This window comes from Scophthalmus maximus, chromosome 8 (genome assembly GCF_022379125.1).
Source record: "Scophthalmus maximus strain ysfricsl-2021 chromosome 8, ASM2237912v1, whole genome shotgun sequence".
In the NCBI taxonomy this organism is placed as follows: domain Eukaryota; kingdom Metazoa; phylum Chordata; class Actinopteri; order Pleuronectiformes; family Scophthalmidae; genus Scophthalmus; species Scophthalmus maximus.
Window position 1 is genome coordinate 20,233,377 of NC_061522.1, and position 14,124 is coordinate 20,247,500.

General features: G+C 41.5%; 2 protein-coding genes across 7 annotated transcripts in view; both read left to right on the forward strand.

Moving 5' to 3' along the window:
- Positions 1-4,248: 4,248 nt before the first annotated feature.
- Positions 4,249-6,678, forward strand: LOC118312549 (small integral membrane protein 26). The gene is made up of 2 exons (XM_035637231.2): positions 4,249-4,484; positions 5,992-6,678. Exons 1-2 carry the CDS (start codon positions 4,361-4,363, stop codon positions 6,174-6,176), a joined length of 309 nt encoding a protein of 102 aa, XP_035493124.1. The 5' UTR covers positions 4,249-4,360; the 3' UTR covers positions 6,177-6,678.
- A 475-nt stretch (positions 6,679-7,153) lies between these two features.
- The window catches only part of dtd1 (D-aminoacyl-tRNA deacylase 1), a 14,747-nt gene continuing 7,776 nt past the window's right edge, over positions 7,154-14,124 (forward strand). For 2 of the 6 annotated variants that reach the window (XM_035637226.2, XM_035637227.2), the window contains exons 1-3: positions 7,154-7,519; positions 8,588-8,823; positions 9,871-9,968. In XM_035637226.2, coding sequence (XP_035493119.1) covers positions 7,332-7,519; positions 8,588-8,823; positions 9,871-9,968 — 522 coding nt within the window. In that variant the 5' untranslated portion in view covers positions 7,154-7,331. Of the gene's footprint in view, positions 7,520-7,801; positions 7,893-8,017; positions 8,106-8,196; positions 8,349-8,587; positions 8,824-9,870; positions 9,969-14,124 lie in introns of those variants that run through there. The other 4 variants (XM_035637228.2, XM_035637224.2, XM_035637229.2 and 1 more) reach the window with 4 other exon arrangements.

Here is a 14,124-nt window from a genome sequence, read left to right on the forward strand (position 1 = left end):
CGAAAGGTCAAAAGCAACTGAACATCCGCGAAAAAGAAAGGAGGGAATGCCTCCTGCTGAGAGCGCACAGGTGCAGACGCGGCTCACGGCTGCGCTGCTGCGAGTTGTGAGCATCACAATTCTGCAGCGGTAAATGAATCCGCCTGTCTGTTCTCCGAGCGTTGTTTTTCTCTCCGTGTAGTGTTTCAGTTTAGTTGCACGTGCAACTTTTTTTGGAGCTTTGCATTCGCAGCGAGGCCAGACTCAAATCACCAGATCTGCGTTCACTCTCAGCTGTAGCTGAGCTGCACGACATCATGAGTCCGACATTGCCAGAGGCTGAATTGTGTGCTGCATTTTGCCCTCCCACGGACTGAGGTTGTCAGGCGAACGTCGCAGAGAATGAACAAAAGAGATGGAAAAACACACTCATGAGAAGCACCGGAGGGGCGATGGTTTCTCACATCAGGCAGTGCTCCCTTTTTCATATTGTAATAATGCCCTTCAATGGTGAGGATTTCATTCCTACCATATTATCATAAATGATTTTTTAAGTCATGTACAGTCTATAGTCCTAATTTAGATACCTCCAAAAAAATGCCTTTTTGAACTGTGCGTGACTCATTGTGACTTCTTCATGACCTCACCTGTTATTAGTGGAGATATCTTGGAAAGTGTGTTTTTTTCGGACCATTGCACTGATGCTGGCATCTCTTTTTAATTTGTGCAGTGGTCTGTGTGTTTTTAATTTTAATTTGTACAGTTGTTGTTTTGGTTTTTTTTGTCTTGTTTCTATTTCGTGGACAACAACTCTATGTGCCTTTGAATTTGCCCCTCGGGGACAAAAAAGTTTCTTGTCTTGACAGAATTTTTGTTGACCTTGAACTTGACCTCTGGAAGGGAGTCATCTGGCGAAGTAACAGATTCATTTCAAGACATGCGTCTCTGTACTGTACCTGCTATGAGCTGCACAGCGGGGTTGATAAAAGTGGATTGGCTATGAGCTATGAAGCTAAAACAATTCATATCAGAAGCCCCGTGGGCACGTCACTCTGAGCGACCCCTTACCCTTCACACACACATTGGACATCAGACTCATATTCATTTGTAAGGGCACATAAATCATATACAGTATATGTCACATTGGGGGAGTGTGGAGCCCCGGATTCTCGTGCAGGAGGATCCAAAAATGTGGAAGTTAAACTCTGCACTCACACACCGCTGCAAAAATGTGAAGTTCCAAGGACGAATGACTGAGTGGCATTTAAAATCGCACCCAGCAGCTAAATGCTGTTAGTCAGGTATGTGTCAGTGCTGGCAAGTCAGGATCACAGGGCAAGACCGTGCAGGTGAATAGGATAGACATTTTAACTAACAGGTACTGTATCACCACACAACTTCACCAGTTGATTGCTTGCGTTAGGTTGTTTTGTTTGCGTAAATTTCCACAACAGAAATCTGAACATTCTTGTTTCATTCATTTCAATATTAGAGACATTAGAGTAGTTGTTATTTTCAGAGTGGGTTTTACCAGATGTCATCACTGCACCAGAAAATAGGAATAAAATGTTATATACATTTTTAAACTTAGGCTATATGAATGAACCTCTGTGTAAAAAAACTCTCCCTTTAGAATATGCTGTCGGAACAACTGTGAAACCTTTGGTGTATGCAAATGAAAATAGTTATTTTTCCAAGTATTGTAAAATGTAAATGAAAACTACAGATGCAAATAGACTATATATGATACAATAAACACTTAAATATATATAGATGTGTGTGTGTCGGTCATGGGCGTGTTGTGCAAACAAAACAGCCCCCAAATCCAAAATTGAGACGTGCATGAAAATAAAAAACACATCTTTGTTTTTAGTGTCTCTCCTTAATCTACCGGCCTCAGCTCCTCCAGGTGTACAAGGATCAATTGTAATAGCCTTAAGTCATAAACAAAAATGTAAGCCACGTAAATATGCAAAAGCGATAGTGGCTACATCCTATAAGATTACTTCTTAGCATTAAATACCATTGTCAGAATAGGAGTTAATCGAAAATGCTTTTTCTATGAATCATATCTCCACCCTCTCACAAACAGGTAACCTGCCAGCCACAGGTGTTTTTCGCAGCATCTGTGCACCCAAAAGATATTTAGTATGAAATCCTTCTATAGTGTGTGACTCATCACTGGCACTGCTACGAATCCTCCCACACAAGCTGCTACAGCGTACGTTTGTCCTCGAGTTGTCTCACAAATTACCTTTATGGGTGAATCATGTGCGCACAGGATCGTTCGACTGATGTTCTATACTTTTCGCAACACTGTGAAAACAGATATAAACAGCAATGCATCGATTCTTTTACTGCTTTTGTACACCAGATGAAAGGCCCTTTCGTGATCACAAACATGTTTACATGTTAAATAAATGACATACATATTTTTTAACCACAGCATCCTGCTGCTGGAAATACTCACATAAAGCACTGCATGTTTATTAATCCACTGTAGACTATAGTCATCATCAAATGTCCCTGCCCAAATGCCCCGCTGTAAAAGGATATGATCTTGCATTAAAAAAAAATCTGTAAACTGTTCTATTAACTTGACTTTTTTTAACAGTCATTTCGTTCATCTGCACTACACAAAAAGTTGGTTCATTTGAAAAGTTGTGCATGCCAAGGTTTTTTTTATGGCATTTCATAGCTTCCTTTACATTTTTGTTGTGGGAAACTTGTGTTTTTCTTAATTTCCCCAAGATAATTTATTGGCACTGAACTAAAAATAAATATCGTGTGCTTCTCCTGGAACCTCATTCAGTGTGGGCTACCTTCACATTATAACATGTGAACCGCACATCGAGGAAAACTGTACTGTACTGTGCCGACCGCAAAGGAGGAAGTCGGGTTATAGGGCAACAAAACCTGGGCAGGGTGGTCACTGAGGTAAGGGGTGGATGGATGCATCAACAAATCAACCATTTGATATTGTTACCATGACACAAAGGTCCTGAACTTTAACAAAGTTACTTATTTTAAACCAAAATGATGATCGTTTGCATTTGGGGGAGGGGATGACCCTTATGCAAAGGTTAATGGAGTAGCTGAATGTCCCCACATCCTGTGAACATGGAGATGCTGCTGCTGCTGGGACTGTACTGTGCCAAGCTTGGAGATTAATTTATTCACACAACTTTACATGCCAACCAGGGTTGCGTCAGATTACTTTGAAATGTGGTCAGTTACTGAATACAAATTAAATGGGAATTTTGTGTAATCAGTAACATAATCCATTGGATTACAAAAATACTGTAATCCAATCTGAATTCTTTCGGATTTCAATTGGATTACTTCAAAATCAAAAAAATTTCACCTTGTAACAAAAAAATGGACCAATGCAACCGCAAAAGAATTTGAGTTACACAAATAAATCTTTAAAACTGTTGAAACATCAAAAACATTTTCAACGCAAAAAAATACATTAAGCACATTCAGCGTTTACAAAACAAACAAAAAAGCATTATCATTATCTTTAAATCATAGAAAGATCAAATAAAACTGAGAGTATATATCGTTGAGCAATGTTTACAGTAATATGTATTTTTTTGGACAATTGTGGTTTTAAAATTGCCATATTTTAAAAACATCATCAAAATGTAATTAAGTAATCCTTGAGACCTTGACTATGTAACTGTAATCTAATTACACTTTTTTTAAAAATGTAATCTGGTTTGATTATAGTAACTTATTTTTTTGTAACCCGATTACGTCATCCAGATTACCCTTATGCCGACTCAGTCAAGTGCCAACTTGGTCATGTTGTGTGTGGCTCATTCAAGCACATGACCAGCTCTGGCATTTACCACCAACACACATAATGAGACGAATGAATGAAACACACACAGTGGTGATGAAGGACCCATAGACTACTGTTATATTTTGTATTATTTCATTTGTTCAGAAGAGACTCAAAAGCAGAACAGACAGACATCATTGTGATAATTCGTTATATAACAAAATTATCTAAGTCATGTTTTGTGGCATAACTAGTGGTATGACACCTTTAAATACGTCATGAAACATATGTTATATACATGATATATCATGCGTAATAAATAAACAATGTATCGTCTTTTTGAAAAATCAACAAAAACGTTTAGTATGTTCTTTTTATGTGACTTAACTGAATGAACAACAAATAAAAATACTAAAATTAAAAAAAAAAAAAACTTTTGTTATGTTTCTTTAAAGCGTCTAGGCCACGCCCCTCCCCGGAAGTGTTTTGTCTTGTACTTCCGCGTCCGCTGTCATGGCGGCCCCCTGCACGATCTGAGTCGCAGAGAGACTCGAACCCCCTCTAGGGCAACACAGGAGCGAAGCCGCCGCGGCCATGATGCCCAAGAGCCTGCTGTCGTGGAACAAAAGGGTCTCGGCGGTTTACGCCTTTGGCATGTGGACCTTGATCGGTTCCTACGCGTTGCTCAAATACACGGGTCGTATTGAGGACACGCCTGGTGAGTGACTCTCTCTCCCTCTCTCTCTCTCTCTCTCTCTCTCTCTCTCTCTCTCTCTCTCTCTGTCTGTCTGTGTGTGTGTGTGTGTGTGTGTGTGTGTGTGTGTGTGTCATTGTCATTACACATATAGTACCATTGCTGCAATACTGCAGAAAACAAACTGCACACTGAGATGGATGTACAGAATGAGCAGTGAGCCAATATGTCAGGAATAAACAAAGTGATCAAAAATAGGGAACGTGCAGTGCAGGTCCAATAAATAGTGTTTGTAGTTTTTAAAAACAACATGTATATGATGTGATACACTGTTAAACGAAGCCACCATGTGCAGATATTAGAATATTTATACCAGTTTGGTTATTTAATGGACTCTTTAATGATTCAATTTCAAAGATTGCTGATCGTCGTTTTTTCTGTGTGGACAGAATTTAAGTTAAATTTATGAAAAATGACCAGGAATCCTTATCATGACGCAGGTGATGTCTGCCCTCACGAATGGATGTGCTGCTCGGCTGGATCACACATTGAGTTTCAAATACATGGCGTTTGTGGAGAAAGATTCTTCACTGCACCGATTTGTGTTTGCACCCTTACTTGGAATTAGTTGTTGTGTTTGCAATTTCAGTGTAAGACATCACAACTAGCAGTGGTGGTGTGATATGAAGCCACGCTTGGACCGTTTCTAAACTCCTTATTGTGGCAAGTTTCCTGCAGCGTAGACTAGGGCTGCAACTAACGATTATATTCATTATTGATTATTTCTCGATTAATCGATAAGTTGTTTGGTCCATAAAATGTCATAAAATTGTGAGAGATGACGATCCTGTTTCCCAAACCCCAAGATGATGTTTTGTTTTGTCCACACACCAAACATATTTAGTTTACCATCATAGAGGAGCAGAGAAACCAGAAAATATTCACATTTAAGAATCTGAAATCAGAGAATTTTGGCTTTTATTTCATAAAAATCGATTCTCAAAGTTGTTGCAGATTCATTAAGTAGTCGATCACTAATCGATTAATCGTTCCAAAAAGGAATTTGGAACCGATTCTCAGCTGGAAGTGCTTCCAGATTCCATTCCCTAGTTGACATAGTCATAGTTTCACATTAAAAAAACAACCTGTTATTTTATAATTACTTTATCATTAATATTTTCTCCTTCTTCTCTACATGGGAGAAGGAAATGTTGTACTGTGTTTCTCACTACATTTATCCGACTTCTATAGTTATTTCGCAAATTAAGTTTTTAAGAAAGGCAAAGTGAACTTATTTAAGGCCATGCATTGTTATACATTAGATTTGTTAGTGCACAAACAATATATTTATCCATATCCAAATTGACAAGACACCACATTAAAATGCTGATGCCATGGTAATGTGTCAGTAATAATAATAATGAAGAAATCCCCCCCCCCCCCCCCCCCCCCACACACACACACACACGCACACACACACAGTTTACCTGCTGATCACTGTATCACTTTTGACTTCCCCCCTCTGCCTCAGTGAGAAAAGAAGAAGAAGAGGAGGTGGTACAAGAGCAGGAGGATCCAAACCAAGTGGTCCTCCAGACGACTCACACCAAGACCCTCATGGTGTACAAGAAGGACTTCGTCCCATACACCTCAAGGATCTCCAAGTTCATCAGCTCTTTCAGCGGCGACCCTGGGACTGGAGGCAGTGACAAGTAGCTGCATCAGTGCAATGGACGAAGGACTGAACATTTTCCTCTTGTTGAGAGTAAATCTTTATCACGCTTAATCAACTTATGCTTTTTAGCTTGAGAACATTATTGTAATGTGTGAAGGAAAGCCCCACTGCGGCATCTGTCCAAACTGCCATTGTGTTTGGATTTGACTTTAAATACACAAGGATCCAACACCACAGCAAAGTGCCGCCTCAACATGTCTAACAGAAACGGGTCTGTTTAAATAATGTTGTAGTATCAGGTAGGGCTGCAACTAATTTTCATAATCGATTAATCTGTCGATTATTTTCTCGATTAATCGACTAGTTGTCGATGAAATGTCATCAAATGTTGAAAAATATCGATTGTGTTTCCCAAACCCCAAGATGATGATTTTTTTTGTCCACACACAGAAGATACAACATATTTATTTGCCCAAAAAAATGAATTGTCATTGAGTGGGTTGCACAATGTAGCCTGGTATAAAAGTGGAAACCTTCATTATCTTCTCCTGTACTCATCAACTTATTTTTCTTTTAATTCATCTCGATCACATCTGACCCGCAGCCACAAAACGTAACCGTATTATTGCAAATAATGTCAGTTCTACGCTTTCAAAAGAACAGATGTATTTAAATTATATATTTATTTCTTCTTTTTTTTAATTACTGCTAAAAAAAAGAGTAGTAATCTGTTAAAGCAAACACCTTTAGTGGGCTAGTTATTTCTTACAGGGCTTATTGTATCATCTCTTTCTTTTTTTAAATTGCACTATGTTGTAATTCACATTTCCTACAAACGTTCACATTTGAGTGTTGCTACAACAGCAACAACCAATAATAAAAGTTCAGTGGTGGAAAGAGTCAAAGTAAAAAGTGAAATTAAGCTTCACACACACACACACACACACATATACATAAATGGTTAAATAGTAAATATGACATGTATTAAAAAGCTAAGAGGGACATACAATTTTATAACAGTTGAGGCGTGTGGGTTTTGATTGATTTAATGCTCATACATTGTATTTATGTGAACAAAATAATGAATATAACGAGGCAAACTGTACAACATTCCCCCTAAAATGTCATGAAGAAGAAGTTTAAATTAGAAAGCATGAGTTCTTCAGAATCGTGTGTACATCATTACGTTCAGCCACATGGGTTTCAGTTTCTACAGTCCTGTAGTATATCCATGGGCGCTGCGCGCTGCGGCCGCTAGGGGGCGACAGCGTCCCGTCCACGCTGCCACTCCTCGGAAGTTGAGAGGGCGTCTTTTTGTCCCAACACAACACGACCAAAACAATGAAAGCCATCATTCAGAGGGTCACCGCGGCGACCGTGACAGGTAAGCGGGGTTCTTGCACTAGCTGAGCGATCGTGTCGCGCCGTGACGCATTTGATGTGTGACCAGTTAAACTAGCAGCTTTCGTGACACGAAGCTCGCTGGCCGTTGCGCGTTAGCTAAGGCTAGCCGGGTTAGCGTTAGCATTCCCGGCAGCGGCACGAGCGTGGCGTCCAGACACGGGTAACGGAAGTAATGTCAGCGGTGGAAGTCCGCGCTGCTCGCTCCTGCCCTGTCGTCCAGCCACTCTGTTCTCGACATGCCCCCTTGTGTTTGTCCCTGCAGTGGGAGAGGAGCAGGTCAGCTCCATAGGACGGGGACTGTGCGTGCTGCTGGGCATATCCGTGGAGGACACCCGGAAGGATGCCGACTACCTGTGAGTGACAGTGGATCACAACTCCTCACCAAACGGCGGCGTTATGTTCAATAAACAGAAACAAAGCTCCATTTGCTTTAATCTATTTGAGACCTTCCAGATCAAAGGCAACAAACATTTGGTCAGTTTGCCAAACTCAAAGCCAAATTGAATGCACACTTTTTCATCACTTGTTCAGTGTGATGGATGTGTGGACGCGTGCATCCACATATTGTAATGACTGTGAGATCTGTGTGTGTGTGTGTGTGTGTGTGTGTGTATTGTTTTTAAGCAGGACTTTACATTGAAAGACATTCATGTACAAGCAACCGTTTTCAAATACGTCCTCACTTTTGCATGTCGTAGACGAATATGAAAACGCGTCAAGTACACATCATAAGTCGCTTCGGAGCTAAATGAAAAATATTCCTGCATGAGTGAAATTCCCCCAAAACTACATTGTAACCGCGCCGAACGGTAACTAACGGACTAAGTTGTAAAGATGGACTGTTTTATGGCCAATGCTTGCACGGAAGATCACAAATGCTGTAAAAGTAATTTGGTATAGGTTGCGAATGCAGTGTGGTGGAGTATCACTTGTACATACACGATGTACACGATTTATGATTTGATCAGAGATCTTCTTATTGACGGGAGTGGACGATTCACGGTAGCTCTCACTCATTCGACTCATTCCACACCGCTTCACTCCTCAGAGTGCGCAAGATCCTGAACCTGCGGCTGTTCGAGGACGAGGGCGGCCGGGCGTGGAGCAAGAGCGTCATGGACCGGGACTTTGAGGTGCTGTGTGTGAGCCAGTTCACACTGCAGTGTATCCTGAAGGGCAACAAGCCAGACTTCCACTCGGCCATGCCCGCAGAGCTGGCCCAGCCCTTCTACAACAGCATCCTCGAGAGCATGAGGAGTGCCTACAAGCCAGAGCTTATCAAGGGTAAGACAGACAGACAGACAGACAGACACTTTATTGATCACAAGGAAAATTGTGGCATCCAATAACTCACAGTTACAAACAAAAAGGAACATATTATCACAATAGAACGAAATCTGCGACAAGCAAGAATAACAAAACAAACAAAGAGAAGCAAGAACACAAAGAGTAAAGATCATAATGAGATAATTATATAAATATGAAAAATATATATATATAAGCAAATTGTACAGCCTCTCAACACTGTCAGCAACCACCTGGGATGCAGCCAGGCCCCCGAAAGGACCACATGTTTCTTCCCGGTGAAGGGTCTTGGTGAAGACAGTCAAAAAAGAAAGCGAGTCAGAGGCGAGTCCTGGGAGACTGCAGCAGGGACAACATGACTAAAACCACCGGCATGTTTCACAGCTGATTTAAAAACAAAAGTGTCAGGGGTCACCGTTATCGCCCCTCAGTTTGGACGAGTGCCCTGCAACCCAACCCTTCCCTGCTGTTTAATTGCCTGCATTCCCATCTCTGCATATGGTTATGACAGTTTAGTGGGTGGGAGGTGTGGATTATCTGCACTGTGATGCGCCGGCGGTGACAGTGAATTGGGTCAGCCCACCGGGGAGTGTGTGCGGAGAACACCTTGTCCCAGCAAGGGAAGCATAAGGCTTCATAATTACCCCCCTTCCCACCCGGCCAGAAGGGAAATGTGATGATGCAGGGCTTTTGCAGCGCCGACCGTGGCTTCATTGTGCAGATGTTGTCATTAATCTCGTGGACCTAGTGGAACATTAAAGTTTAAAAACCCGTTCTCCAAGAGTCCCTTCATCTTTTGTCCCCAGTGTCACCAGGCTCCATGTTGTCCCACGTCTCTATGAACCATCGCCTGACAAAAACATTCACTGGTTTTTACTGACTGATATAAGGTCGTGGCATCTTTTCAGATGTAATAAACTATAAACTATCTGTAGCAGTGATGCTAATAGATGGAACATTAGCTTTATGTGGTCTCTTGGAGTTTTGATTATTTGTGACGTGTTTTCTCTCTCTCTCTGTTTCTAGACGGGAAGTTCGGCGCCTACATGCAGGTTCAAATCCAAAACGATGGACCTGTCACCATTGAACTGGCCTCGCCTGCTGGTCCCACAGATGCTAGACTGGTACGTTGTTGAGCGTGAAGTTTCGAGTGGTCTGGCAGGGAGAAAAGAACAAGTAAACTCGGGTTTCAAGCTCTTTTTCTCGACCTTTCCACTGTATTTCACAGACTTCGTCAGAAAGGTTAGAAGCTCAGGGAAAGAAAACCACTGCACTAAAGCAAACAACTTAAATTCAAGTGTCATTTCACCTTTCAAGGAGTAATTTATTTCTCATTTGAACCACTAGATGGTGATATTTTCTTTTCTGTTGTGCGCTTTCCCTCTTGCTTCCCATGTTAGATGTTCTTTACAAGGTTTGTTCAATGAGAATTATGAGGAAGAAACATGGATTGTCCAAAGACGACAGTTTTACAATTGGTATTGTTTTCCATAACTTCTGACCTCATCTGTTTAACATCTTTATATTTATAAATGATACAAACCAATCCCATCGTCAAGTCAGCATGGATATTTCACAGTTCATCCAACATTATTGAACACATTTTTAATAAATGAAAATTTGGTTATTAGATAGATTAGCACTGAGAAGGTCATTTTAAAGTTTGAAAGATTAACCCAAAAAAGAATACATTTTTATTAATGATCGATTAATGACACCAAAGGCGTTGTTTCCCTATAAGCCTCGCTTTCACCATGCAATTTAGTCAGTCACTGGGTACGAAATATGGGAAAATGAAACCTCACATATACAGTACACAGGCAGTAGGTCTGCCCATGTGCAGCAAACCGTAACAAATGTGGGTAAAAGTAAGAGGTTGTCAGAGGAGGCAAAGAAGTCGAAGAGGGAGAAACCGAGGTGAAACTGACAGGACCAGAAATTGGGACGATTCAAAACCAACAGTCGGTTATCATTTTTTTATAAATCAGTAGGTAACAAAAATCTGCCCATTTATTAATACAACTTGTTGTTTTACTCTGCCTTTATCATGGCACTAAAACCAGAAAGTGATCCGGTCTTTGCCATATAAGTAGGAAACTACTCTGGAAATTAACTTTGATTCAACAACAACTAAGAAGAATATCCAGCCTTAAAAAAATCCTGTATTATAAACATTGAAGCTGTACTTATCAACAGTTTTTAGATAAACTATGACACATATAGTGAAGGACAATTATTTGGTCTTTCACAGCCCACAAATTTGGCTCTGGTGAACTGTGTTTACCAGCTGTACCCTACCTGCCCAGCACCAAACAGCAGGCAAAAAAAGTTAGCAAAGAGCTGCCGAACACACTGAAGCATTTATCAACCAAAGAGACAGATATGTTTGTCAGTTTGTGGGGAGTGAATACTGGGCGGGGGGGGGGGGGGGGGGGGGGGGCACAACTCAGAAACCCAACTCAAAGTAAATTGCTTATGTTTGTTCCGTGTCTGCTGGCAGATGTTTGCCATCGCAACTTTATATAGTGACAATATGTCAGTGCTGCACTTTCAGCTGTGTGCGTGTCCCTTTAATATGTTTTTGATTGTTTTAGTAGTTTGACACTGATAGCCTGTAAATGTTTGTTTGTTTTCTGTTCCTTATCTCTCTATGTTACACACACTACAGGGAATATTTAAAACTATTATATTGATCATCAATCAATCAATCAATACATAGACACATCTGTGATCAGATAACATTGGTGATTAATATCTGTCTGAGTCATTTATTGGACATTCCCTGGATAAACTTGGCTGCATCAAACCAAAAATCTCAACGCCACGCTTTCTTATTCACTTATCTCCAACTGTGGACATGGTACTCAGAACTGTAGAAGTAAATACTGAAAGGAACATGAGTTACCTCGGTTGCATTTGAAAACTTGGACCAAAAAGCAAGTCGGCACATTTGGAGGGCAACAATCTCGTCCTTGCCGAGATCAACATCTTCCACAGCCTTGTGGAGTGGGATTGATTCACTCTGTTGCTCATGGCGACACTGCCCTCCTCCCAGTCAGGTTTGTCAAGTGTGTGTGCGTGTGCGTGTGCGTGTGCGTGCGTGCGTGCGTGCGTGCGTGGCTACAGATGATTGGCACAGGCCCACATGTGAAAGCTGTGTGGAGCTCGCTGTTGCCACTTTGTCCTGAAAGGGTTAAAATCCTACCATTTCTAGTACATGCTGAGAGGCAGCTGTGGCTACTCCACAGGTCTACGTTTCCTCCGATTCTTTTAGAGAAAAGGATACTAATGTGATTAGCAGATGAGCTGAAGAAGACGTATGTCCTCTTGGGTTCTGATAGCTTATGATGGGCAGGGCAGAGGAGCAAACGTCAGTATCTTTAAGTACGATAAATTTAGTAATCGATTAATTACTAATGGTACTACTGGTATCAGTATTGGTGCAGCCCTAGTTTCAGCGACGGCCGTTGAAACACTCTGAGGCATCAACAAGCTCCGCCCACACTCCGCAGAGGTTTAATAACCGTGTTTCATCACAACTTTGTTAGAACTGAAGAAGCCTCTTAAGAGATGAGAGGTGAAATGTCTTCAAGAATCTACAATCAAAGTCCGGTTGCTCCTGATTGAACACACCTTCTCAGTAACAGGGATGCACCTCCATCAGCTACTTAATCCATTTTGAAAGAAGTTCATTTATCCATCTTCCTGAATAAATTCTGGTCATTTCCGTGGAACGCAGCCAACGTCCTCATGCTCTGGCTAGGGGCCGGCTTTGGCTGCCTTCCCCTTTGTGGGCTTGGCTCACTTGCCCGATGTGAGGGACATTAAGCAGTCCTCAGAATTTTAATCTTGTCTGTTTGGGATGTTTTGCTGTGGGGGCTGAGGAGCCAAAGCCAAGGCTGAACATGAGGGATAAAAGGCCAGCCAATAGGCAAAGCTTGGCATGGGGGGGGGGGTTAAGCAATGGCCAAGAGACACTGTTCCTTTCTTTCCATGAATCAGGGATTTGGTCCACTTCAGGGTCAAGCAACCAGCAAACAATGGTGTTATCCAGAGGAATGAAACTCATCCTGTTTGGATGTTCTCCTCTGGATGCTCATCTGCCTTTTCTGTTTGTTCATCTGACTGTTTGTGCATTTTGTTTTGGGGCTCTGGGCTGAAAGCAAACACACACAGAAATCATGTAATGTTTGGTCATGTTAGGTCAATATTTTATCAGGTCGTAAATCAGAGTTTGGGGTTTTCAGAGTTTGCAGTGTTTAATTGCTTCATGTCAAAGAGAGAAACGTGTTTGTTTTGTTTTTGTCATTGTATTCAGATGTTGAACGTATGTGTCTCCCCTGGCTTCTAATGTTCCAGATGTTATATCATCAGCAGAGACAGCAGGCCTGCTTTGATACAGCAGAAAGTCAATGGGTTCGAGTGGGAATAACACTGAATTATTTTTTTTTGTGTGTGCTCTTTGAATAATGTAATGTCTTATGCAGTGCTTTGGATTTTTAAGACTTTCAGTTCATAAATATTTCCTCGGCAGCCATAAAAGTTTTAGCATCTGTGTTTACAGGCCTCTTTTGGATGACGGGCAGCATACCCACGTCTTCATTACTGTTGTGGCGTCTCATGAACCGTGAAGAACACAATGAGAAAAAGTAGGAGGAGCGGGTTTCATTAGAGTAGTGACTATCAGCACTGCGTGGCATTGTGAAGGGCTATGTCAGAGTGTGTGAGAGGCGGTGCATGCAGTCACAACAATAGACTCATTGAAGTGATCATATGACGACCAAGAATAGCTCCAAAATGAAGAGCGATTAGAAACGGCTTGTGTATTCACAAAGACGAGTCAAATGCGGAGTCTGTGGCGCTGACGTGATCCCTCCCTCCTTCCTTGTTTAGTTAAATATGCTAATTCTCATGCATGTCGGGACCTTTGGGTGAATGCTGAACACACTGCAAAGGTCATGATATGCAAGTCATGATGCAGTACGTTCGTGTTGAGTGCCCCAGCCCGTTGAGCCTCCGGGAGCCACAGACCGAGGAGGTTTTTAATATATTTAACAAGTCGAAAAGCAAAATGGAGCTTGTACACAATGCATAAATTTAAGGGGGGATACTAGAACCGAGCCGGACTAGAAGTCTGGACATGGTTCAGATAAAAAAATTGAAATGATGTTTGGGTTCAGGTCGCGTTCGGTCACAATATTAATCCAACCGTTGACTTTTCTGTGTTAGCCTACAGTATATATGAACCAATGTCTTTTGACAGTCATTGACAAGGTGCAC

What these genes read in the sequence shown, in the direction of transcription:
- LOC118312549 (XM_035637231.2), top strand. Translation starts at nt 4,361, where the DNA reads ATGATGCCCAAGAGCCTGCTGTCGTGGAACAAAAGGGTCTCGGCGGTT. An exon ending in TCGTATTGAGGACACGCCTG is followed by an intron (nt 4,485 to 5,991) that starts GTGAGTGACTCT and finishes CCTCTGCCTCAG; the next exon opens with TGAGAAAAGAAGAAGAAGAG.